Source organism: Ambystoma mexicanum, chromosome 14, assembly GCF_040938575.1.
Source record: "Ambystoma mexicanum isolate Mex_15411 chromosome 14, UKY_AmexF1_1, whole genome shotgun sequence".
NCBI lineage: Eukaryota > Metazoa > Chordata > Amphibia > Caudata > Ambystomatidae > Ambystoma > Ambystoma mexicanum.
The window spans coordinates 445519444-445546038 of record NC_090940.1 but is presented as its reverse complement, the minus strand read 5'-3'; the positions used below and the strand labels follow the sequence as shown (position 1 = coordinate 445546038).

General features: G+C 46.6%; 1 protein-coding gene across 3 annotated transcripts in view; it reads right to left on the bottom strand.

The window, feature by feature from the left end:
- KTN1 (kinectin 1) overlaps positions 1-26595 on the bottom strand; it is a 3101875-nt gene that overhangs the window by 2745056 nt on the left and 330224 nt on the right. For all 3 annotated transcript variants that reach the window (XM_069637667.1, XM_069637665.1, XM_069637666.1), the window contains 2 exons: positions 10586-10692; positions 10259-10391 (listed from right to left, as the gene is read on the bottom strand). In XM_069637667.1, coding sequence (XP_069493768.1) covers positions 10259-10391; positions 10586-10692 — 240 coding nt within the window. The remainder of the gene's footprint in view (positions 1-10258; positions 10392-10585; positions 10693-26595) is intronic.

The window sequence follows — 26595 nt, the reverse complement described above, 5'->3', positions numbered from 1 at the left end:
CTACTGTAGGTCTGGGAAAGGTCTCTGTATCTGGAGGGCTGACGGTACGAAGAGGAGAAACCTGCTCGACTTTCCCCTGGAGGAGCGAAAAGAAGAGCGCTGCTGCTGGAGAGTGCGCAGGGAACGGGCAGTGTCCGTATCCGCCTTGATGTCCTGGAGGGACTCGACGACCTTCCCTAACAAGTTCTCTCTGTCGAAGGAAGGGCATGTCCAACACCTTCACTTGGACCTCCTGCCGGAAATTCGTTGCCTTCATCCAACCTTGTCGAAGACGGACACCGTTCCCCCATCTACCAGGACCCTGTGTCGGCGGCATCCAACGCCACTGTAATGGCATGATCAGACGCTATTTCCCCCTCCTGGAAAAGAGCGATTGCCTCCATCCTCTTACCGTCAAGGGGGGGGGGGGGGGGGAGGGGGGGAACGCCAGAATAGGCCACAGTTTGTACCACAGCTCCCTGTCTTACTTGGCTAGGTTCGCCGTGACAGTAGACACTGCACTGTAAATCACTTTCCTTCCCATGGCGTCCATCTTCTTTCCTTCGCTGTCCGGAGGGACCGAAGACGACGAGGACAGATTAGCCGATAGTTTACTTGCGGCTGCCGAAACAACTGAATCCGGCGATGGTAACGACCTCAGGTACTTTGGCGCAGAGTCCGGCACCCGATACTTCTTTTAAAGCCCATCCCATTTGGCTGGTGCTGTGCAAGGGTTCTTCATGAGGGCCAGGCTCTCTTCCCACACATTGCCTAGAAGGGGAACCGCCATGATTGTATTCCTCCTGGCTTAGCGCCTCTGGTACAAGAAACCCTCAGTCCTGGTTTCTTCAGGCACAAGCTGAAATAGCGGAGGCTCTGGCGATCATGGAATAGAATGACCCCACCTCGTCCAGTTGGGACGCCCAAGATGGCGTATACAGATGCGGAGACTCGCTGTCCGCTGCAACAATATCGTCGTCTGTAATTGTGACTGTAACCGTCCCAGTGTCTGGATCTGCTGGGGGAGAAGGGGACCGATGCAGATGTGGAGGCTGAAACGGAGGCGTCGGAAGACGTTTCCTCTTTTTCGTTGGAGGTTGAACAGGGGCATGGGGGACCACCGGAACTGGGCCCAGGGGCATCCTCTTCTGCATCTCTGACACCAATGTCAGAAGAGTCGACAGAATGTCCAGAGACACATCCCTTGGCTGAGCTGGAGAGATCGGAAAGCTCGCTAGGCTCTGCGCCATCGTCCTCCCTTCTTCCATATCCTTGTGGACCATGTGCAAGGCTTCCTGGTCCTCCTAGTCCGTGGAGGAGACCTCCATGGCTTGGGCTATGGCCTGGGAGGACTGTTTCGGGGGCACTTCACCCCCGCCCGCCCCCCCCCCCGTGGGGTCAGAACCAGGGGCCATGCCAGCTTTCCCCCCTTCAGGCGTGCCAGCACTTTGCCAAGGTCACTGAGGTGGTGTTGCACCTTGGGGACAGGGATATTTTCTGTGCTGCGCGGGCTTCTTTCACAGGGTTAGCTCCTTTAGCAGTCGTGATAGCAGCCGCCACAAACTATCGTCGACAAATCTTAGACTGTGCTGCTTGGGCTGTTCGGCCTTCTCCTCCGTCCGTGATTTCTCAGACCTTTCCCGCAGTTTAGTGGGGTTGGAGGATTTCCTTTTCAAGGAGGAGCTGGATTGCCGGCGGAGGGTGATGTCGATCGCGCCATATCCCCTTTGGGACCCGCTTCTGCGCCGACAGTGATGGACTCGGACTTGCGGTTCTTGGCCTTGCCTTGGGCCCCCACGGATGAGGTGCCCTCAAAAGGACTTAGATGACCGCTCCTCGGACCGGCCGGTCCTGGGTGAGGTATGCTCCTGCTCGGGGCAGAGGCCTTAACGTTAAGCCACGCCGCTAGTCTACGGTGCCTGTCCTCCGTCTTTTTCTTGGGGAACACGAGGCATATCTCACACTCCACCTCCTTATGGCCTGGGTGCAGGCAGTAGAGGCCTTGCAGGTTGTCTTCCACAAACACGTTCCGTAGCCTGCACTTGATGCAGGGTTTGAAGAGGGACCTTCCCTCCTCCTCCTCCGTCGTCATAGTCGGAGGGTGCGAAGTAGGCCTGATGGCCTTCTGGAATCTTCGACGATCGTCGCCCTTGAAGGGTGCTGAAATTCACGGACAACAGATGCCCGCTGTCGGCAGATAGAGAAAAGAGCACACAGGATCTTTCAGAACAAAAATAGAACCTTTTTCCGTAGGAAATACGAAAAAATGTAGAAGTAGCTCGCAGAGCAAACTCAAGGACACCCAACACTGAAGCGTACAGTAAAAACATGAAGCTAGCTGTCAGAGGAAGGGCTTAGGGAGAGGACTGTCATTGGATGGGTCAGTAGGACCCAGAGGACAGTGATTGGTTTAAAGTAGAAATACAGTTTAAGTGAAAGTGAAACTTTTTTCTTTTACCGAGGATTCCCCGACTGACGACAGGGAATATTCACGAGCATGTGAATCCATACCAGACCACATGCTGGAGAATGGTTTATTTAGGACGATTAATGAAAAGTTGATTTTATATTATGTACTGTAAACATTGTGAAGGTTTTGATAAACCAAAAAAATATATATTCACTGTTCATGTTGTGAGGGCTTGGTACCCCGCCCTGCACAGCAGATATTGCTGGGAGCCTTTTCTTTAGGAACGGGAGGTTTGGTTTATTGGAACACTCTTGTGATCTTCACATGTGTATGTGAAGTGGCAGCTTGCAGCACAGATTAAAAATCACTGTTAGGTGAGCCCTTGCTGCTCAATCTCTCACTAAAGGGATTTACTGCAATTTAAGGACCAGAGGAAGCCACACCTCAGATTTATTGGAAGTCTGAAACCATGCTATGGTTGCATTTCCACAATTCTGTTGTGTTGCATTGAGGCCTCAGGGCGTTACCGGATCACAATAGAGTCAAACCTATCTATAGGTCTTGAGGGGCACTTGGGGGCAATGAATCCCCCGGTGTATGCCAAGACTTGATGGGCAGGGCACCAGCCACTTCTGCCCAAGGGTAGGTTTCTGTCCACAGGGGGGGCACATTAGAATTGCTACTGGTATTCATTAGTGAAAGAACTTCAGTGCTTGCACCAGTGTTCGGCTCAAAGGGGAAACCGGTTGCCCCCACCTTATGCTGCACTGAAGGAGTCAGAGAACCCCTCCTTGTTCTGCCGATTCATTGTAATGAGTCGCCTTATTGAAGTGTGAGAAAACAAAGTATGACATACTTCTTGTCTATGAATCTGCTAAATTAATCACGTTGTAGTTTATAGAAAAAGCTCCTCCCAGTTTTTTGACCATGTGTCAAGAGCTTGAAAGAAAAGTGCATCACCTAATGTACAATGGAGCAAAATGGTGGGTGTGGGCAAAATCATGAAGGAAATGCTCTTCTGGGAAATGGCACTGGAGAAAAGGTGAAGGTAACATTAAGCAAAAGCAAAGGAAACATGGAGCAAAGGAATTTACAGTCCTAAAACTCAACATGTGGTGTAACCTGCTAAACAGCAGTAAAAGAATTACAGAAGGCAACACATGGGTTCATTGTTCACACTGGCAGGAAGGGAGGCTGTTGGAGAAGGTAGGTCCATTATGCAGTGTATTGTATGCCTTGAAAGATGCATGTATATCGGAACCTATATGAAAATTAAACATATCCATGCCCGTCTGATTTTGGAGCAACAGGGATGTCAGAATAGGAAAACCCATCAGAATAAAATCAGAATACAAGGGGGCAGGGGAGGGGGGGGGGGGGGCGCTGTTGCGTGGCTGTAAGGTGGCCACCGTCTGAAAGAGCTTGCGCCCGACAGCAGCTAACATCCTTCAATATCCTTCACTACTGTGTATTCCCGATGGTGTTGACGGCGGCATCGTGTGGCGGATACCAGGCGGCATCTTTTTTTAGGCCCACTGCGGCACAGTAGCAACCCATGAAAAAGGATCCTGCAGAGTCCCCCGCCCGCTGCCGGACGCGGAGTCCCTGTGATGGCAGCTGCAATACCGGCATTGAGATAAATGTATTGAGGGACAGGCTCGATGGGAGAGCGGTCTGGAGGGACACCACCACTTGAGGAGGCCGGTGAATGTTCCAGCGGCCCGTGCCTTGCTGCTTGGTCTGCCCCCAGCGACATCCACCATTCCCCACTCACCCCCCGGATCGCCAGCCGAATTCCCTGCAGCGCTCCTCTGCAAGCCGCGTGGCGAGAGAACGGGAGGAGCTCCATTCACCCGCTCGACCACCAGCTGAATCCTAGGGCCTCCCCCACTGAGCCCGCGGGGGGGCAACAGAGACTACATCACCTAGGTGTCCTGCGACCATCACTGGCCACATCTCACCAGCTACTCACCCCCCTCTCCCCCAATCTCGGCGCCAGGTCGCACGCCGGACATCCTGGGTGATACAGCCCCCCTACCTGTGGGCAGGAGCACGGCACAGGGGCTTGGATGCCCTTATCAAGGGGCCACACAGTTATACCCCATTCTAACTTGTCGGCGTGAGCCATAGCCACCTAATAGCTCCTCTTGTTGTGGAAGACCCCAGATTCATCGGGAAGTTGATCTCTGCTGCAGCTGGGACAACACTCTCCGGGGAAACTCCTGGTCTGGCTTCACACCATCTTGGACAACCCCCTGGTTCTTTGAGTTGTCCCCCCTCGGGTACTGGCTGGCCCCGAGTCCCCGGGGGTCGGTTATCCCTCGCCTGCCCTTCAAAGAGATGGGAAACAATAAAAGACAAGCCAAAATTGATCCATTTGCTCGCCAAGATCAACCCCCACACCCCCCTTCTCCTGCCACGGCTTCCCCTACACCTTGAACGAAACGCTGCTGGCTCTAAAAAAAAAAAAACAGTACAGATAACCATGGCTCCAAAATGGACACATGAACGTGCAAGGTAGAAACCTCAGCCATTCAGATAGATAAACTATGTGGCCGCATGACGGAGGCTGAACAACGCATTGGGGACAACGAGGACAGGGTAGCGTCTCTGCAGAGGGCGGGTAGTGGCCCTACAACAATCCGTGAGACGGGTCGAAGCCAAGAACAATGACCTGGAAGGAAGATCACGCAGAAACAATATCCGGATAGTGGGGATCCCTGAAACTACACATATCGACAACATGGAAATGTTTGTGGAGAAACTCCTCATGGACATATTAGAGCGCCCCACGCGGACCAACATGTTCCTAGTTTGGAGGGCGCACTACTCCCTAGCACCTACGGCTCCTCCTGGGGCGCCTGACAGACCAATCATTGCCTGAATACTCAACTACAGATACAATCTCCTCAGAGCCGCAAGAGACCTGGGCGAACTGCGTTACGGATCCTCGATCATCAGACTGTTCCCCAACTTCAGTCCACGGGTTCAAGAACAGAGAAAATCATTCCAAGCAGTGAAGATTAAACTCCAGAAGAAGACCCTCTGTTACGTTATGATGCTCCCGGCCAAACTGAGTGATCCATAATGGCAAGACCTGGTTCTTCACTACACCTGTGGCCCGTTTTGTCTCTGAACTCTCTGACCCTGATGGGCCCTGGGGGGAACCAAACAGTTGATGCTAGCACGATCATTATCTGCCGGCGGTAATGGTGCGCCACCTCTTTTTCTATTCATGTGCCTTTGGTGTTTGTGGCCATGCTGCGCAACTCTTCTCGTCTTGGATAAGGATATACCACTTTATCCCGATTTATGCTATCTTATACCATCCAATGCATCTTCAGGCGCTGTTAAGGGCCACTGAGCTCCACGTTGGAATGACACTGATACTGCTGCTGGGCCCCCGAGCTAAGCAGCCGCGAACAGCACCCAGTTGATGCAGTCACTGCGCCTTGTTCTCGATGGGTGTTGACTTTTCGGGGGGGGGGGGAAAGGGGGGGGGGTAATATGCCGGTATGTTGGGGTTTCTGGCGTGGGTGGTGGTTGAAGAGGGGAATGATTTTTCGTTCAAGGTGCAAACAAGAATACTTTTGTCTTACTGCAGAATCATTTAGTAACGGTGTACCCAGGCTCTTTGAGCACAAATTGATGCGATTTAAGCTTGCTTGGCCGGAGCACCCCGCTCTTCTGTTTGTCGAGGTCCATGGGAGGTGAGCCATTAAATGTTATGTCTTGGAATATCAGGGGGAAACCAATAGCAGAAAATTCTGAATGGTGATCAATCAAGCTAAATCACAAAGTGAACATCTTATGTCTACAAGAAACGCACATTCCAAAGGATGACGACTCCCACTAGCTAGAGGTTGGGGTGTTTATAGGTATGGGTCTTCCTTTTCATCACATTCTCAAGGAGTGGCATCTATATACATCAATCCTTGAAATTCCGTCTAGATGAAAGAATACGTGATATCGAGGGTCAATATATATTTTTAGCGGGCAAATGCCTTACGCTGAAAATCCTGTTTATTAATATTTATGCTCCCAATGTCGACTCACCGCAATTTTTCCAGAACTGTTCAGCCTTGTTTCACAAATTCCCCTCATATGAAGTAGTAGGGGCGGTGATTTTAATGTGGTCCCTAGATTTAGATTGGTCATCAACAACACAAACATTACCTAAAACTGCAGCTACATGGGGCGATATAGCAGATTCACTTGAGTTGGTAGATATTTAGAGACATATGCACCCTGACACAAGGGAATTCTCGTTCTGCTCAAGCGCCCATGGTAGTGCTTGCAGAATTGACTACATCATGTTGACTATTCCCCTAGCCATGGCATCACAGTTCACCAAAATGCTCCCAAGGACACTCTGCGACCACTCTCCTGTACTGGCCTCCATCTCCATCCCAGACACGTCAGCACAACCCCACAGTTGGCGCTTCTGCCCCGGCGCCCTGCGAGATGCAGTATTTCGGGCAGGTATCCAGGAAGATATTCTTGAGTGTTTCCTTACTAACGCGGACTCGGTCCCCGACTACAGAACGGTTTGGGAGGCCTTCAAAATAGTTGTAAGACGCTTTGTTATCTCCAGAGAGGGGCGAGTTCTCAAGTCCCTAAGGACGACTCTGTCGTCTAGAAGCAGAAATTAAAGATCTGGAACGTAAACAGATGCTGGGGAGGGACCCACACGTTGATAAGACACTAACTGACAAGAGACAGGCACACCTTGAAACCTCACAGAGAGGACAGATACCTAGGGGACCCTATCCTGGCAACCAAATACGCAGACGGCGATAAGCCCAGTTGCACCCTAGCCTGGCCAAACCATAAAGATAGAGGACAGGATACTAGAGGTTACCGACCCAAATGGGAACCCAGTACGTGACTCCAGAGATATTAATAGGCTATTTCCGGACTATTACAATACATTATACTCATCCCAGCTAACATGCTCACCTGAAGAAATCCGGTCGTATCTCGATCAGGTAGCCCTGGGCTGGTTGGACCCCTCTGTTGCAGACCTCCTGAATTCACCACACACGGTAGAGGAGATAGGTACAGTCATTCGTGACCTCCCAAATGACAAAGCCACCGGCCAGGACGGCATCTCGTTAGAGTTCAACAAGGAATATGCCAATATCCTTGCCCCACATCTATGTCGCATGTATGAATTCTCCATGTCTGCTAAATACTTCCTGAGTCCACCAGGACAGTGATAGTTACACTTTTACTTAAATCAAATAAAAAAACCCGTACTGCACATCATACAGACCCCTTTCCCTCAAACACGGATAATAAAATTCTAGCCAAATTGTTAGCAAATAGACTTCTCCCCCATATGAGCGCCCTGGTTCTTCCAGACCAGGCGGGTTTTATCCCAGGAAGAATCACACAGAATGAACTTGGACAAATCTTTTCCATGTTAAATAACGTCAATGAGGACATTCCTATTGTAGTGGTAGCCCTTGATGCAGAGCAGGCCTTCGACTCAGTCTAGCGGTCCTTCCTGTTGGATGTTCTGCGTAGATCTGGACTTGGCCTCCACTATATCCAATGGATCTGTTTACTGTACAAAGCCCCCCAGGCTACAATATTGACAAAACAATTTATCTCTGAAAATATTTTCCCTTCCAAAGGCATGAGACAGCAATGCCCCTTTTCTCCCATTCTATTTGCCCTGATGGTCGAGCCTTTAGCCTGTATTATACAGGTGTTTCACTAGCACAGGGGGGTAAAGATTACACTTTTCAACTATTTCACTAGATCCAGATGACATGCGATTGTACGTTAAGAACCCCAAACAAAATCTACAGTCCTTGGTGCAGGAAATATCCCTATTTGGTGAGTTCTCCGGGTTGTGTATCAACTGCTCCAAGTCCAAAATCATGCCACTGACCCAGACCGTACATCCTACAGATGTCAGTTCTGAATTCATCTGGTGCCCCGAGGGCATGAGATGCCTAGACATTATAATCTCCACTTCCCCAACGAAGCTCTTCGGGGTAAACTATCCGGCGGCCATAGAGCTGCTGGAATGTAAGGTTGGGTCTGGATTCGCCTCCCACTGTCCCAGACTCCAAGGATAGTTTTGGACAAAATGGTAGTGGTCCCGAAGATGCTTTACATCTTCAACAATGTTCCTTTAATCCCCCCCTCCTAGTACTGGAGGCGGGCTAGGTCGCTGCTGTCCAGGTTGGTATGCGCAGGGGCCAGGCACGAATCGCGCTGATACCCTGACGTTACCCTATGCCACCAGTGTCCGGGACTACCCGGATCTATTTGCATACTTTCTTGCTGCCCAGATTCAGTATGCCATCTGGTGGTAGCACCCCTCGACAGACTTATCACATAGTCAATTAGAAAGAGCTATAGCTTGGCCCGACAACCCCAAAAAGTTATGTTGTGGGGGAACACCAAAACGCATACCCAAAGGGGAGATACAATCTATTGAGGTGACCTGCTGGGCTTTGGACCAGGTTGTTGGCGGATCTGATGTAAAGAGACATTACCATGCCATGCAGCATTCTCACTGTACTCGGTACACAGGGTACTGCTTACCCATGAGAGGATATTCAGGACACAATTAGAGACACTAGACATCCACAGCTTGGGGGACATGGTACAGAACTATAAATTCATACAATAGGACACCCTGAAAGGCTGGGAGGCCCTGGAATGCAGTGACTATGCTGCTCTATTTTAGACTGAGGGAACGCTCCAAGGACTGTGTGGGAGGGGTTACCGATGAGACAGACCATCTCCCTTGGCACATTTTGTGACAAACCCCTCCTCCCCCGTACCACCCCAACTCGCCACTGTACAAACTTGTTAAATCACTACAGCTTTCCCCACCGGTTCTGTATAGGGTGCTGGACGCACCCCCGTCGGAAGCCCAGTGGCATCTGATCTGTACCATGACTTGAACAATATCCATTAACACCCGGTCTGACTCACACAGTTTTAGTATCTGCACCAGTCCTACCACTCCCCCGCTCAACTACACACATTTTACCCTGATAGAGATGCCTCCTGTCCACGGTGTAAGGCTGACCCAGCTGATTATTTACATATGGTAGGGTAATGTAGCCACATACAATCTTTCTGGAAAGGGGTGTACGAAACCATGAGTAAAATGATCCCAGACTGTCAAGATGACTCACCGGTGGCTTGGCTACTTGCACCATATGAGCTTCCAGGTAAAGCGGATAGAAGACCATTAGCCATGGCATCTGGGATAGCAAGAGCACCAATAGTTAATACATAGAAAAGAACAAGAGCACTCACAGTGAAGGAGTGGATGCATAGACTGAAGATTTGTGAAAGCATGCAAACATTACCTTTCCACCATCCCCCTTGGATCTCGGCCAGCAGACTATTGGGCACCGTTCCGAGCATATATCACTCTCCACAATGTGACGCAACATGGCTGGCCTGATGGGATCAGCTATCCTGAAAACAGTGGAAGACTGCACACTCTTGCGTATTGTAAAACACCCTGTCCACCCTTCCCATCATGTCTACATTTCGGTTTTACCTAGATTCTGCTTACAACTGCACGTTTTACACAACTGTATTTGCACCTGATGCTGTGGGTTTATTGGGAGAGGGGGAGTTGGAGGGGGGGGGGGTTGGGATATTCATGTTGTAATGTTAACATTGCAGAAAATTTGAATAAAAAGATAAACAAAAATAAAAACTCAGAATCCAGTTTAGCATAAATCAGGCACTCAAAAGGTTGAGACTACAACATGGAAAGGCTGTCAAAGCAACTAGTTGATAATTCAGCAATGTCTGCTTTGTCAATATTTGTTCCTTTGACTACAAACATTCTCCCAACATAACACAAAGCTGAGATTCTTAACTCACTTTAAGTTGTACAATAGTCTGTTCTGTGTTCTTCTTCTGCAGATCCTCCTGTGCCAGCTTATTGTTTTTCTCCGACAGATCATTCATTAGTCTGGCATAATCCTGACGAAGTTTATTTAGTTCAGAAGATTGCCTACGAACAAAAACATGCTTTAAATAAAAACTATGCAATGGTTATAAACTTCAGCCACAAAGGAAGGTGCAAGGAAATACTTGATTCATTTCAAAAGGTGGAAACATGCTTCAGCAGAGAGAAGTGCTACAGAGAAGCAATGGTGTCTCCTAAGAATTTAAAATGTTGCTTCTATGTACACTGACCATACTTACTTGCTTTCCATCTGATTTGTAGCTGAGCTTACAGCATCTCTTAGTATACCATTCTCCTGCTTAAGGTGGGCAATCTGATCCTCCAGTTGCTCACGAACTTGTTGGAACTAAAGGCAGAAATGTAAGAAAAGTTAATGAAATTCTATAAACAATGCAGAAATGATATTTGTAATGCTATGTTTCACAATGAACACAACTTATGACAGCAATCAATTAATACACAATTACAGTAATTTTTCACTAGCACCATAATTTACAATTTTACAGACAATCCAAGTATATTGTACAGCAAAAGAAGTAGCCCGTTCAGCCACGTGTAGCTGCCATTTGGACTCTATGTTCAACTACCTTTTGGTACAAACAATTCATCCTAATCTGTGACTACCACACTGATGCCATCTATTTCATGTGAAGAATGTGAACTGGTAAGATTGGATACAAGGTATTCTACTGTCATTTCCCTTCAGGAGCTTTTACAGTGCTTTTTTAATAATACTGTCCACCCGGACAGCATAGACTAAAAAGATTTTTCAAACTTTTATAGGTGAGGCCATCCTTACCCTTTGGACTGACGGCAGACTGATTGATTAGGTAAATTCTATTAAACTGTAACATTCCTTATTGCCATTAGGGCTATTTTGAAGCATACACACAGGATTACCTTTTATACTCCCTTTTCAGGGAGATTCTACATCACGAAAACTAAGTCTGAGTTGATGTAATGCCTAAATAACTCAGGTACTCTACAAGTGTACTCAAAATTGGGGATGTTGGGGCGGGTTTTAAAACTTTAAATGTATTGACAAACGCATCTTGAAATGAGTTATACTCGTACATTAAGTAACATCTCCTTCTTGGATTTCTTCTTTCTTTCTACCTTTTATTTTTGCCTAGTTATGCTTCTGAAGATGGTCACATGACCAAAACGTGTTAAGCATTAATATTCACACAGCTTTGTGTTATCTAATGCAAATCACTTTGTGAACTATATTTCAAATTTTACCACTCAGACTGTAACTAATGATATGATATACTATGAACATAGGATGATCTTATATTAAATCACTGCTTTAAGGTAATAATGCTGTCATTGAGTTGAGCATTGGTTGGCTCTCCTTGGAACAGGAGAGCCATGTTCTGATAATTAACTAGGAACAGGCACACTGTCATTGACAGGTTGACAATGAAGTACTCCGCTTATAAATAAGAGGTAGCACAACATATCAACTATATTTACTAAACATAAGATCAACAGGATCTAAAGTTTAAAATATAAAACTAATACATTAGTTTACTTTTCGATTCTAACAAACACTTACCAGATCAGAGATGGTAACTAGCAATAGATTGTGGAAGGCGGCAACACTGATACTCATTGAAAGATTCATTAATCTATTACGTGTTTAACCCCCGGAGACCAGTCTCTAAGGGTGGGACTGGGATTAGAACCAGTCTTTCTCTGCGCGGACTTGCTTCCAATACAAATGTATTGCCCCTGGGCTATCCCCCCGGCCCAGAAAGATAGTTCTTTAACCAAAAAAAAAACGATTCCATTGCACGATGGTTGTACGGATGCAGAAAAATTCTAAACTATAGGCAACACATACATTTCACACTAAATACTTTTGGTTTCGGCCCAAGATTTGAAACTATATTCCAAGCTCTGGTCACAGATCCAAAGGCCCATTATCAGTCAACTTATTTCTATCTGAGGAATTGGGGAGTGAAAGGGGTACCAGAAGCCGCTGTCTATCTTGAAATCTTGTAAACCTCACAATGTAAGCTTCTGCTTAATCTATATGAAATCTAATATAAAATGATCATGCATAGCACAAAGTCTAGCATGTTAGCGGCACTAAACTACTAGGTTCTATAATAAAGGAGGATGGAAAGTTAGTGGGATGAGAGGGAAGGCGCAAGACCTGAAATGCTGATGCACAGGAGAATGGTTGGGTAACCTGTAGCACTAATTTGTCACAGTAAGTGGCATTCAGTAAGATTTTCAAAAAAGGTCTTGCAATCCCGAATCGCTACTCTCAACCCTACTTGTCCATGTCCAGATGCTCTCCTCCTACTGGAACCTCCTCCAATCCTGCTCCCGATACCCACGCATCTTTCCTGTAACCCCCCCTGGTGGCTCCCCCATGTACAGAGCTCTGTTGCTTCCCAACTAGGTATGCACTTTACAAATCCCATGCATACCTTGCAAAATGGAAAGCATTTGGAGCATATACATTTGCAAACCTCCCCATGGAAGCTGTAGCTATACCTTTGTATGGTCACCAAGGGACAAAAGGACTGCTTTACCATCACTATCTTTTAAAGTTGTTGCTTCTTGCAAAGGACCCTTTGCTGAGGTCAGGACCGGTCTGTGCATTATGGCACTTAAGGCCTGTGGTGCCAACTCATGGGTGGCACCAGAGTAACACCACTATCATGCATTATTTGTAATTTTATAAATGTGCTGATAACACATTTCTCTCTGTGAAGGGAGCACCATAGGACAAGATGCTGCTGCAATGCTACTGTTAGTGGTGTGGGCGACGCCTAGCACCTTGGGTCCATGCAAGCCTGGATATGGCAACTGCAGGCGTACATTTTATCTTAAAATTAACATTTGTTGCTTATTGTGCAGTTCCAAGCACCAGGGCCCTGGCGTACCGCACATGCCTACTGACCGAGTCCTCTGAGCACATTCGCTGTGAAGGGTTGGGGTTATTAAACTGGGCTGAGGTGCCTGCATACTAGTGGACTAAGACTGAGCATCGAGCAGATGCCTCACCATCTGGCCTGATGAGATTTAAACAGTGAGGCCCAGGCAGCAGACCAGCACTGCCAAGCCGTCCCAGGTGCAACTGGCCCTGCCCTGTGTAGAAGCGATCAGAGAGGGACATGTGTAAAAGAGCTGTGAGGAACCTGCGGGTGTCCTTGCTTCTTTTCCCCCAGAATCCTCCTCTCAGCTGGCCAGGGAAAGGCCATCGCTTTTGGATCCCGACACGGGGGGGTGGGGGGGGGGTGGATATGCGAGGCCGGATCACCTGGGTGGAGGGAATTTGGGGACTGGGGAAAGGACGTCCTTCGATGAGACATGGTACCCCCCATTCCTTGTCAACATTAAACTTCTGTCCCAAAAGCCTTTGTAGGCGGTCAGCCTTTCCCCTTTTCTCCCCTACAGAAGTCCCCCAGAAAAACCATTTTAATACTCGGATGAGGAAGAGACCAACTAGGAGAACACATTTGTTTAATGTAAACCTCCCCAAACACCATTCTGGTACTGAGACAAAAAAGAGGACTATGGAGGACTTCATATGGAACAGCCAGGCATGTCCCACTATGGCCAGGCAATTTAACTAAATGACCCTCTCCTGTGGTCACTTTACAAGTTGAATGGGGATAAAAACCTGAGCTGCACAGAGAGCGTGAGAGAGCGAGACAGAGACAGCAGGCTGAAGCTTGGAGCAGGCTGAAGAGAGGCGGACTGGGGAGACAGGAGCGGGAGACACAGGTGCTGGAAGCCATGCCGATCAAGGACAAGGGACGCCAGGGAAGTCCTGCACACTCTGTGTCAGCCGCAAGCAGGAGCTTGGGGCGCCAAAGCATTCCGATTGCTACAAACCTCCAGGAGAATGAGCAGTGCTCTCTCCGACCTCGGCAAAGGAAGAGCAGGGTAATTGGAAGCAACAGGAATAAAGCTGACTCCAGGACTCGGCGCCAGTGGAAATAAATTTGATTGTTTTATTGCACAATAAAAGCATTTTTTGAAAACTTAGCCCTCTGCTAGCTGATCCCTGCTAGCTGATTACACGTGTTTCGGCCTGAGCCTTCATCAAATCAGGGCCCATATCAGAATAATAAACTTCTGATGACTGATGTCCGGTAGTTAGTAAAAGGGACAAATCCCCAAACATCAATGTTCCTGTTGTTCTGGATACAAACGCGTCGGCTGCACAGGGAAGCAACGCAGGAAGAGGAGCGGAACGAAGATGATGGGAGCTGCCGACTGAAGCCGGTGAGTGTAAACAGGGAACACCCATACCGGGGCACTCCAGGAACCGGAAGCGAGAATTCTTTGCATATCGAAGGAACTGGAAATTATCTAAAGCACTTCTAAATGCTGAAACAAGTGACTTTGAATCTCTAACGAACTGAAAGTAGTTTCAAACACTTTTGAATGCCGAACAGAGACATAAGCATTACTGAATGCCAAACAAAGCCAAAGCAAGTGATGAACTTTTCTAAATGTAATTAAGCATTTCTGAATGACACAGAGCCAAAGCAATTTATTAGCATGTCTGAATGGAATGAAAGCAAGGTGGTACAAGTGGCAAATACCACAGAGTGAACTAGAGATACAAGTGTGGCAAAGCCAATAGAAGCCCAAGAAGGGTGTGAGAGGAAAACCAAGTATCAACACGAGCAAAGTGTGCAAGGAACTGCAGGTTGAGAGGAAACCTGTAATGGCAAGAGCCAGAAGAGTACAGAAAGTGTAAAGGAACAATCTTCACTGTCAAGAGAAAGCAGTGGACATTTGTTGATGAAAAGCAGATGAGAAAGTATCAGTTGCGTGACCTGTAATGGGTGGACCATGTGGTCCGACAACTGCGCCTAGACCGAGTGGTCCTTTTGGAAGAAGCTAATGAAAGTGATAAGGAAGCTTGTGTTTTGCTACAGTTGCTCAAGTGATTTTGAAGTCAAGAGAAATAACTATTTTGGTGAACCAATGAAAAATATTGATGACAAGAGATTTGGGAAGTGTCCCAAGGAACTGTGTTGTTTTGAAGAGCTCTAAGATTCCAACCCATTGTTTGAAAGCTGGAAGATTTGAACTCTTGGGGAAGGGAACCACAATATTTTGTTAGCTGTGTTGAACTTGGGGGGAGGAGGGGCGATTACAAGCAAGGAACTGGAAGAAGCTCAGAAGTCTATTTTTGAACACTATTCATCTTGATACCGACATCCCTACACATTGTATGCATTTTTTAGTAGGGCAAGTATAGGTTTTGGGCACAGACTGACTTTTGAGTTTGACTTCATGACAGACTATCCTTAGTTTTCTTTAGGTAGGGAAATCCTATGTTAGCATAGGGCAAGTTAGGCCTTACTCCATCCAGACATTTACGTTAAAATAAAGTTTGTTTAGAAAACCTGAACCTTTTGTCTGTCTGACTCATGCCTTCACAGACCATGTCGAGAGATCATCACACTGCTGCCCCAGCCTGCAAAGACTGTGTAGCTAGCTGGGGCAGGGGAGGGTTGCCTGCCTGCCATCACCACCACCAGCTGAGTCCCCTGCAAGACAAGCAGATGATCACAAATGCAAGCAAGGAGACATCAGGCTTGCAGGCCCACCAGGAACGTAATTTCCCCGTTTCTCACGTTTCCGGTCAGTAAGTATTGCAGCCAGACAGCACGTTTAATGAGTCTCTTGTTTTCTTCACTTTGCCTAGCTGATGTGCAGTGTGTGATAAATCCTGCAGTCTCATCACTGCTCCCCAGCATAAAGTCTCCTCCCCAAGGCAGCCGCAACCTAACTGTAGCAGTGGCATTGTGAGGGTGGATCACATGTGAGGATATGGCTGTCAGGGGAGAGTCGTGACTCCAACAGGAGAGAAGCAATATACATCTCTTTCTTGTGAAGATTATCCCTAAATTCTGGATAATGGCCTGTCATCATTCCAAAATCTCCAAGTGTAAAAACTCTGAAAGCAACTTTAGTTCAACAAAACCCTATTCAATCTTCATGTGTACATGGTAAACCCAAAACATATGAAACATCTGATGTTTATGGCGATTGTATTTAAAATGCAACTGTTCAGCATTGTGACCTAAAATCAGTTGAAACCTCTTACGACTCAAGTCCCAGAAAGCCTCATGTACTGTGGAGAGGAAGAGGAGCAAGGAGTTCATATGGAGGAAATGTGATGCTAAGAATAATGTGCAGTCTAGTTGTCGCAAACCTAATCAGCTGCGTGTGACATTTAAACCCATGGCTCACCTGCAGCAACAGGAACGAAGGAGAGATGCAGAGTGCATGGAGCGGGAAGAGAGACTAGTGGCAGAGAAATCCTACGGAGAGTCGCGAGGAGAATGGGGGACATCCACCAAAAGCAGATTAGCGGCATTCGGAACCGGAGACGAAGAACTCTGGGAAAGAGAAAGCGATCAGTGCTCAGCAGGGCTGTCGGAGGAGGAGCGGTCCCACAGAGCCGCCGGCGAGGGACATGAAAGCTGATGCAGGGACTCTGCCCAAAAGGGGAAGCTGGCCCCCCACAAGCACATCATAGCAGCCATACAGTGAATTGATGAGTCAGTCTAGAAGCGTAGGGGGGCCCGGGATGTGCGAACACATTAAAGAATGTTTGGAAAGCATTTTCTAATACCGAACAAAAAGAACTGTAAAGAGAAGGTGAACATGGTACAATTCTCCCAACATGAGTCTGTTGGGGCAAATCTGGAACCAGAATTGCCATAGGCCAACAGACACAGAGAAACAAAGAGGCAAGAGTTGTACAATTATCCTGACATGAGATGTAAGTTCGGAGACACTTGGAACAAGCATTGTCAAGAGCCAAGAGAGATTGAAAGAAAGGTTGACAGAGAGCTTGAACAAACCCTCACATATGGGATGTCAGTACGAGGAAAATTGGCACAAGTAACGACTCAAAACAACAAAGTTGTGCTGTTGAAGAAATACAGTTGTGTGATACCCAAGGAGAATGTGAATGTTAGAGAGAGGCCTCATAAGATTATCATGTAGTGATCTTTTTGGAAAGGGATACCTTGCAGGAGAGTAAACTAGGATGCCAAGAGTTTTCAGTTGAGAAGTTTCCTGGCAGGAGAGTGCACCGGGAAACTCACTTTGAACTGGTGTCTTAAAGAGATTTGATCAAATTGAGTTGTTTCGCTTAAACCTTTTGTCAACCAAAGACTTGCCTTTTGCCATACTTTAATTAATTACTATTGGGGAGGAAAGACATTTGTTTTAACCATGCTGAACAGTAGGAAAGACTTTCATTTGCCATAATTCAACCAGTGTTGTGGAAAATACATTCTTGTTTGCCATTCTGAAAGACTAATAGAGACTTCCTTTCTGCTGTACTCTAACCAGTGTTGTGGAACGAACATTGTTTTGCCATCTCGAGGAGAGTATTAAAAAGACATTTGTACTGCATTTAAGAGGCTGGTCTTGACACAGAACATTGTGAACAATTTTCCCGAGACAATCCTGGGGAAGGGTATCAACCCCTGGACGCAGGAATCATTTTGATTGAAGTTATATGCTTGAGTTTTTGCAAATTTCTATTGAGATGAACTTTGAAAAATGTACCTTGCACCTTTTGCTTGTTTATTTTAGTGTGAGGATCAGATTTAGTTTGGACACAGTGTCGGCCTGTTTTAGTTTTATAGGAAGGGACATTCACGTTAGGATAGGGAAAGTTAGGCCTTTATCCAAACCGCTTTCCGTTAATAAAATGGCTAATGCTCAGAACATTACCATTTTGCGTCTGCCTCTCATTTCTAACCTGCTCATAACAGATGACTATATACAAACATTTGGCCACCTGTCCCTATTCTGGCCACGTTCTTTAGTACCAGTACTCTCCTTAAGTTTGAAGAATTCCCAGTTATCAATAATGCCAAAAATTAGAAATGCAGGAACTCAATGCTGGTTAGAACCGGCCCAGTTAAAGCAAGGACACGCTCTGAGCCCTATAGGCACAATGATGCTGTGCGTATAACACAATGCTCGATTTGTTACACCCACACTGACTCACTTGTAATTGTGTCTGTACTCCACCTACTTTCTTTGTCTCACAGGATGATAAACCTATTTTTATTTCTAAACCTTGCTCACCCTCACCAATCATCAGATTTGACAAGCATAACATTGCTTTGTTTCAGTAAAGAACTTTATCTGCTTCTTCCCCGCTTGGACTCATGATTGAAGAGGCAGAGCCCTTCTGCACCCACCACACAGCCCCAGCAGAAGGGCGAGTGCGGGCTAGTATAAGCAGTGTCTAAATGGTGCAGAACAAACCCTTGCCTATATTTGACCACCAGCACCCACGTCAGGTGGAAGGGGTAAGTTTCTTACAAGTAAATCGATTTCTCGACCATTGGTATCTTTCATAGATTCACATGCTATGAACATTCCCTGCTGTCAAGCTGGGAATCCTCGGTTACCTTTAACATTTTGTAATGAAAGAAAATGAATAGTTTATTTTGCCGTCGATCTTCCGCCTTTTGGGTACTTTTGATCAGCACCAATGGCACCTCGAGTGTGTAGCCGCTCTCCTCTCCTGCAGCCTTCCTTCAGATTGGACGCAGTACATGCTGGATATGGCCATATAGGAAGAGCCTTTTTGTCTTGACGGGACTGGGATGGCTACAGGGCACATGTGGATCTATGAAAGATGCCAATGCTGGAGAAATGAAGTTACAGGTAAGAAACATACTTCTCCAGCATTAGATCTTTCATAGATTTACACGCTATGAACAGATTTCGTAGCAGTATACACTTAAGATGGAAGTAAGTAGCACAGAAAAAAGGCCTAACTCATTGGAAGAAGCGCTGCAGGACTGCTCTACCAGTCGTTGCGTCGGCAGCATGTTGCTCCTGGAGGCAGTGATGTCTTTTGAATGTCTTTCAGGGGCATCCCAGACCATATCGCTGCTGAAGCCGACATAGCTCTGGTCGAATGGGCGCTAGGAGGCCTAGTGAGTGGCTGATTTGCTTTCACATGACAGAAGGAGATAGTGAAGGATATCCACCTTTCGATCCCTGTTTTGAGATAGCTTTCTCTTTGTTTGTAGCCCCATACGCCAGGAACAGTTGTGTGGAGGATCTTATTGACTTAGTTCTGTGGATGTAATATTTGAGCTTTCTTTTAATGTCCAAAGAGTGCAATGCAATCTATGCTGGCGATTTTGGTTCTTGGAAGAACACTGGGAGAGCAATTGAATAAAGTTTATGGAAGATGGAAGGTATCTGTGGAATAAAATGTGGTTTGGATGCGAGGACAACTCTATATGTAGAAACGCAGGTATGGCTCGATGTCATGAGGGCTTTTAGCTCCAAGGCTCTTCTTGCAGATGTAATGGCAACTAGGAACAAAAGCTTCCACGAAAGGAACTTTATTGGAGCCGTTTGCCAGTTGTCTGAACAGCGCTTTCATGGAGACCAGCCAGTACCACATTGAGACTACTGTGGCAGAAACTTTTTTGGTGGTAGGAAGGATCTAAAAAGACCTTTTAAGAAATGTTTCATTAGGCAGTCAGTAAAGAGAGAGGTTTTTCTTCTTTCTCTGGTGTATCTTGAGATGGCGGCCAGATGTACCTTAATGAAAATGTGAGACAACCCCGCCTCGTGCTAAAGAGATGGAAGAATACCTTCTGGACTTGCCGAGAAGGGTTGAACATTTGGGTGATTGATTGCTTATTTGTAAAGCGCCTATACACAATGTGTTTCAAAGCGCTTCAAGGCAAGGGAGGGAGCAATGGAAATACGACATTCTTACAAGACCTTGAGACATTAAGAATGTAAAAAAAATATATATATCGTACCTGGCCTGGCGACATTTCAGATAGTGCAAGAGCTATGACAAAGATGAGGAAATGAGGAGGGGGAGTAGGAGATGAGAACAGACAAGCCTCTACCATACTAGGCTGGACGACATTTCTGGTAGAACCAGAGATTGACAAGAGGTGGGGTGTAAGGGGAAGAGGGAGGAGGAGTGAACAAAACAAGCGACTAACTTATTAGGCCTGACGCCATTTCAGGTAATGCTGGAGAGGGAGGGGGAGGAAAACAAACAAGCTGCTATCGTAATAGGTCAGATGACATTTCGGATAGAGTAAGTGCAAAGAATAAAAAAAATAAGAATAAGTAAGGGAAGAGGAAGAGGAGATTGAGAAACGGTTAGAGTGGTGAAGAGAACCTTTTCCATTTACTTTGGTAGAAACGATGTGTGCCTGGTGCTCACACTACCTTCAGAATATCCGCGCATTTACTCAGAATATTTAAATGTCGGAATTCTCTGAGGTCAGGAGCCACACAGTCAACCAGAGTGTTTTCGAGTCGTGGTGTAGAACCTTGCCGTGATCTTTTGATCGACAATTGCCAGAGGACCGAATACCACATCTGCCTCGGCCAATTGGGTGCAATTAGAAGTACTTGCACGGGTAAGTCTGCATCATTTGGAACACTTTCCCGATGAGTGGGACTGGCGGGAAGGCATATGCGAATAGGCCTGTCCACGGAACGAAGACTGGTTCCCCACTGATCCCTTCTGTGGCATCCTGGTGGCAAATTGGAGGCATTTTGTGTTTTCCTTTGTTGTGAATAAATCGATTTTTGGCCATCCCCATCTGTCGAACAGTACTTTCAGATCGCTGTCGCAGAGTTCCTACTTGTGGAATTGGCTGGTCGCCTTGCTGAGACTGTCCGCAATTTTGTTGTTCACCCCTAGGAGGTGAAAAGCTTGCAGTGGTATTCTGTTTGAAACTGCCCAGTGTCAAAATGTGGGATAGCGTTTGTGATTTTGTTCCTCCCGGTTTTCTGATGTAATACATAGTCGTATTGTCGGTAAGAACTTTTACTGTGGCCTGTTTGATTACCAGTAGAAACAACTTTAGGGCACAGCCCACTGCCCTGAGCTCCAAAATGTGTATGTGGAGATTGGTTTTGTCGTTTGTCCAAATGCCTTTCATGTGGAGGGTTCCCACGTGCGCTCCCCAATTCTGACAGGGAAGCATCGGTTATGAACGTCTTGTCTGGAATGGGCCCTTGGAATGGACACCCCCGAGTGATGTTTAGAGCCGTAGTCGGTTTGTCAGTTTCTGAGTTATTGGTACTTTGTCTTCCCATGATCCCGTTGATTGGGTTGGTTGCTGAGAGCTCTTGTAATGGGCGCATGTTGAGCCTGCAGTTGGGTATAAGCGGAATGCAGGAAGACATTGTCCCTAGGATTTTCATGCATCTCCTTATGGTGAATTGCACTCCTGGCTTGAATTGAGGAAACAATGACTGGAGTGTGCGTAGTCTCGAGAGGAACGTACTAGAGCCTCGAATGTCACAAACTGAGCTCCTTTTCAGCGGGCTGTTGCGACCGGTGCGAGGCATTTGGTGAATGTTCTTGGGGTAGATTTTAATCGAAACGGGAGCACTGAACTGAAAAGGATGGTTCCCTATTGCAAACCTTATGTACTTTTGGTGTTTTGGATGAATTGGTACGTGGAAGTACGCTGCTTTTAGATCCAATGATGCAGGGAAGTCGTTCGGCTTGCACTGCTTTTGTGATTTGTTGAAGCATTACCATTTTGAACCGCTGCCTTTTGATAAATTTGTTCCACTTTTGCAGGTTTAGTATTTGGTTTCTTCACTATGTAGTACCGGGAGTAAACCCCCTTTCCCCATTGAGAGTGCAGCACATTTTGAAGGGTGTTTTCGCCATTATTCAGTTTACCTCTTGTTTCAGCACCTTCAGGTGTGGGGCAGACATGTTGATTGATGGAATATTTGGCGGTTGCTTGCTGAATTCTATTAGGTGGCCGTATTGGAGCACCTGTAATACCCACTTGTCGGTTGTTATATTTTGCAAGTGGTGCAAGTGGTGTGATTGTCTTCCCCCCCACCATTGGCATTGTTCTTGTTGTGCATTCAGGTGCATGTTTTTGTCCTGCCCCTGTGGGAGCTGGTGGATCCTCTTGGCTGCTGCAGTTTGTAGTCTTTGTCGCTGGAAACCATGGAAGTGCTTTTTGTATCCCTGGGATTATTGCAACAATTGCCAGTATGCCCTCGAACCTCTGATTGAGGAATATGTTGATGTTCCTGCTGCCCCTCGGAAGGTGCGTAAGGAGCGCTTACTTTGTAGCGTGGTTAGCGATCTGACTGTGTCAGTGTCCACTTTTATTGCCTTGAGTGCTTCGTCGATTTTAGGGCCAAAAAGATTGTCCTTCAATCAGCATGTCCAAGACTTGTTGCTGTACCCCTGGCCTAAAGTTGTTGCAGGATAGCCACCCCTGCCACTGCAGCACCACCCCATTGTTGATTTGTTTGAAGCCTGTTACAGCCAAATCGGCAGCAATATTTAAGCTGTGGTTTGCAGCTTGCTCACCATCCTTTAGTATAGCGAGCGCTTCTGCACACTTTTCTTCAGGTAAGTGGTCCAGCAGTAGTGTCAATTGGTGCCACATTTCCCGGTCATACCTTGATGTTATAGACAGCGCATTCACTGTGGTGGCTCCAATCCAGAGGATTTTCCTTCCTAGCGCATCTATTTTGCGGCCTTCTGGCTCTGGGGGCGTTGTACACTTGCATGCTTGAGCATGTACCTTCCTGGTCACTGTTGTGGACACTACAGACTCCAATCACGGTTGGGACATAAGTCACTTAGGGGTGGAATCCGGCGCATTACATTTCTTTTGTAGCCTTCCTTCAAATGCCGGTTTGTAAATGGGCGTTTCATTATGAGTAACCCTTCCTCCCATACATGGTCGAGGATGGGGATAGATATCACCGATTTTCTCCTTTTGTGCATATGGTCGAAAAAGAAAGCCTTTTTTTTTGTCCTCCGCAGGTAGACCACATTTTTGGCAGGCTTTTATTATTAGTGCGTAGAATGCTCCAATTTCGTTCTAGAGGGGATGGTTTTTGGGGCTCCTCCACCGGGGCAACCACTTGAGTATCGTCCGTGTCCCACTGATCATCCGGAGTAGGAGATCTATTAGTGGTTGTGGAATCTATAACTTGTGGTAATCGATCAGTGTCCTTGGCCGTGAGCTCCCCTTCCTCTTGGTCCACTTGTCTATGTATTGGTGCAAATGTTCGCAGGCCCTTCATCCCTGCTTGGGTTTTGTGGAATGTGACCACTAGGGGACGGTGACCCGTCTGCATGTTTACGCTTCGTTTTGGCTTTGCGCAGCAGAGAGCGTGAATCTTTTGTGCTATGTTGCTCTCTGGTTGGGGATACTGATGACTCGCCTTGGGTGACTTCTAGCGCCTCCTGGGTTGGCGCTGTAGCTGTTTGTACTTGCACTGGGAGCCTGGAATCCAGTTAGGACAATCATTTTGCAATGTGGACAGCACTTGTAGTGATGGTAAAGTTTGCAGGTTCAAGAGCGGCTGCGAAGGTTGCATTGGAGGTGCAATAGGAGCGTGTGGCTTCAGTGGGAGACGTGGTGACCTGAAATGAATATGGGGTCTCGAACCGCTTTCTATCACCACTGAGTCATCTGAATCTGAAAAAACTGCCAACCCTTTTTGGAGTGCTTCGAATTCGGAATCCACCTCATATTGTAGAATCTCCTCTGGCATGACCTGCAAGTATGTTATAAGAGAGTGGAGCGCAGATTGTCTGAGACGGCGGCCCGCCCTGTTCCTCTGCTTGAGGCTCTGGTGTTTTGGGCCTCTGTAGCAATCTGCATGGGCTCATTCGGTTGCTTTGGCATAGTTTTGCCACATGATTCGTTTTTCTGTTGCTAGTAATTCTTGCAGTTGGTTGTTCGTCGTCGAGCCCTTTTCTCCCACTGTCGACTGGCTTTGACCAGGTGTGTCATATTTCCTAGAGATTTTGCTCGACAAGTGGGATCCCATCAATGACCCCCGACGACGAGCATTTTTCAACTAATATATGCCTATCCATTGACGGGCGATCTGTCGACGAGGGCCTTGCCGTCAACGAGCATACATTGTCCGTCGTCGGGCTCTTGCTTGCTGACAAGCACTGCTTGTCCATTTGTCAGGCTATGGCCCATTGACGAGCAATGTCCGTGGGCGGGGGTAGGCTCTTTTCCTTGCTATCGGTCGTGGTCGCTGACCGGTGTCTATCAACGGGACATGTTTTGGTGACGAGTCCTTAGTCGTCTAAGAGTTTGCTGTCGATAGGAGTCCGCTTGTAACCGCCGGCTGGGCCTGCGCAGTCGACGAGAGTGCTAAGGGCTCTTGTCAATGACAGCATCTGTTTTTTTTTTTTTTAACCCTTTTGATCACTTGATTCCCGAGAGGCTCTTTCCTCTGAGCTAGCCCTTTTAGGGGTAGACTCCTTCCTTTCTGAGCGTCTATGGCCTGCCAGGATTCTAGAAGACTGCCTCTGAAAGGGGTTGGTGGCCTTAATTTAGCCAACAGACTAGACATCGGTGCCTATCTTAGTGTTTTTTTGCTCAGCCCCTTGCAAATTTTACAATCCTCCACAGAGTGCTGAGGGTGCAGGTATTAAATGAATTTGGAAAGGTTTATGCCCCTCAAACATTCTTTAAGCCACAGGTGGTACAGGCTGCTCCTCCATATTTCCCCTCACTTATCTGTAACAAGTTTCTGGAGGTATTCTTGAAGTTGTAGGGATTTTGTTGAGATTTTGCTCAAGTCTTGGAGATTCCTGAGGGAACCAACATGAGGACTCCTTTCAGCATGAAATGCGGTTAGAATCTTTACTTTTAATAATGTATACCGCGCTATCCATGGACCTGGAGGCTTAAGGGGGCCAATATGACATACATATATACACAAAACATATAAAAGAAAGGTGAATTAAGAGTGTCAAGGGTTGCTGAGGCCAGTTAAAAGTTGAAGTAAGACGAAGTATTTAAAAAGCCAAGCCTTGAGTTTACTTTTAAAAACATCAATGGTTTTCAATTCCCTAAGATCAAAGGGTAGTCCATTCCAGATTCTGGGAGCAGCATGCATAAAAGCAGTTTTTCTGGCCTCGACATTGTTGAATTTCGGAATATGCAGCAAGTTGGTATTGTTAGACTTTAGGCACCTGAGATGCACATTATCACTAATCAGGGCCTGAAGATACTCTGGCATCTTGCCCTGCCAACATTGACATACAATAAGGGCAAGGCAGTATACAAGTCTGGACACCACAGGGAGCCAGTGAAGGTTACGGCGAGCTTCTGTGATATGGTCTCTGTGCGCAGTGCCCATTACCGTTCTCACTGCACTATTCTGCACAACCTGTAATCTCTTGCAATCTCCTTTATTGATACCAATCAATAAGACGCTACAATAATCTATTTTGGCGCCCACTATTGCTCTGGCAATGGTCTCTGCGTTCTGTTGGCTAATAAAAGGACGCAGGTGTGCCAGGAGTTTGATATAATAGGCAGACGATGACACAATGGAGCCGGTATGCTCTTTCATATTGAGGTGTTGGTCCAGCACTACACCCAGTGTGTTAAGCTTTTTTTGTGTGGTAATTTTAGTTTCCTTGAAGCTAAAGCTCTCATAGGCTGGACCACGACCACGAGCTCTGTCTTGTCCTTATTAAGAGCAAGGTTGTTCTGGATCATCCAGTTTTCCACAACAGAGTATACCTTGTTAATGTAACATTCGTCCTTCTCAAAGTTGTTGCATAATGGTATCAAACACTGAATCATCGACATAATTAGTGAACTTTATACCATTAAGATCGAGACATTTAAAAAACTTAAATTTAAAAATTGTCGATGGAGATTCAGCCTCTCCTGAAAAGAATCCTGCATTCCCTAGCACTTAGAAATGATGAGAACCACATGGCTGCCCCATTGGAGAGGTTTGCCACCTCCTTCAACCTGGGGATCAATATAGTATGATCCGCAAGGTCGAAGGCGGCCGATAAGTCTAATAACATTAGAGATGGCAAGCCTCTATCCATGCGATCAACCATTCCCGACTTCAGTTCTAATAGGGCTGATTTGGTTCCATACCCCTGCCTGAAGCCAGATTGACGAGTGAAGAATAGGATGAGAATTCAAGTGGGCAGTTAACTGGACATAGGCTGCTCGAACAAGAATCTTCAAAAAAAAAAAAAAGTTTTCATAATGGGTCTGAAATTCAATGGGTTAATCTCAGATAGGCTGTGTCTTTTAATAATAGGTGTAATTCATGCCCTTTTTAAAACCGTTGGCACCAGATTTTCAGCAAAGGATGCATTGATAAACTTACAGATTGCGTCCAATAAGATAGCTGAACAGGATTTTAGAATTACAGCGGAGCTTGGATCGCCTTTACACGCGATATACTTAAGTTG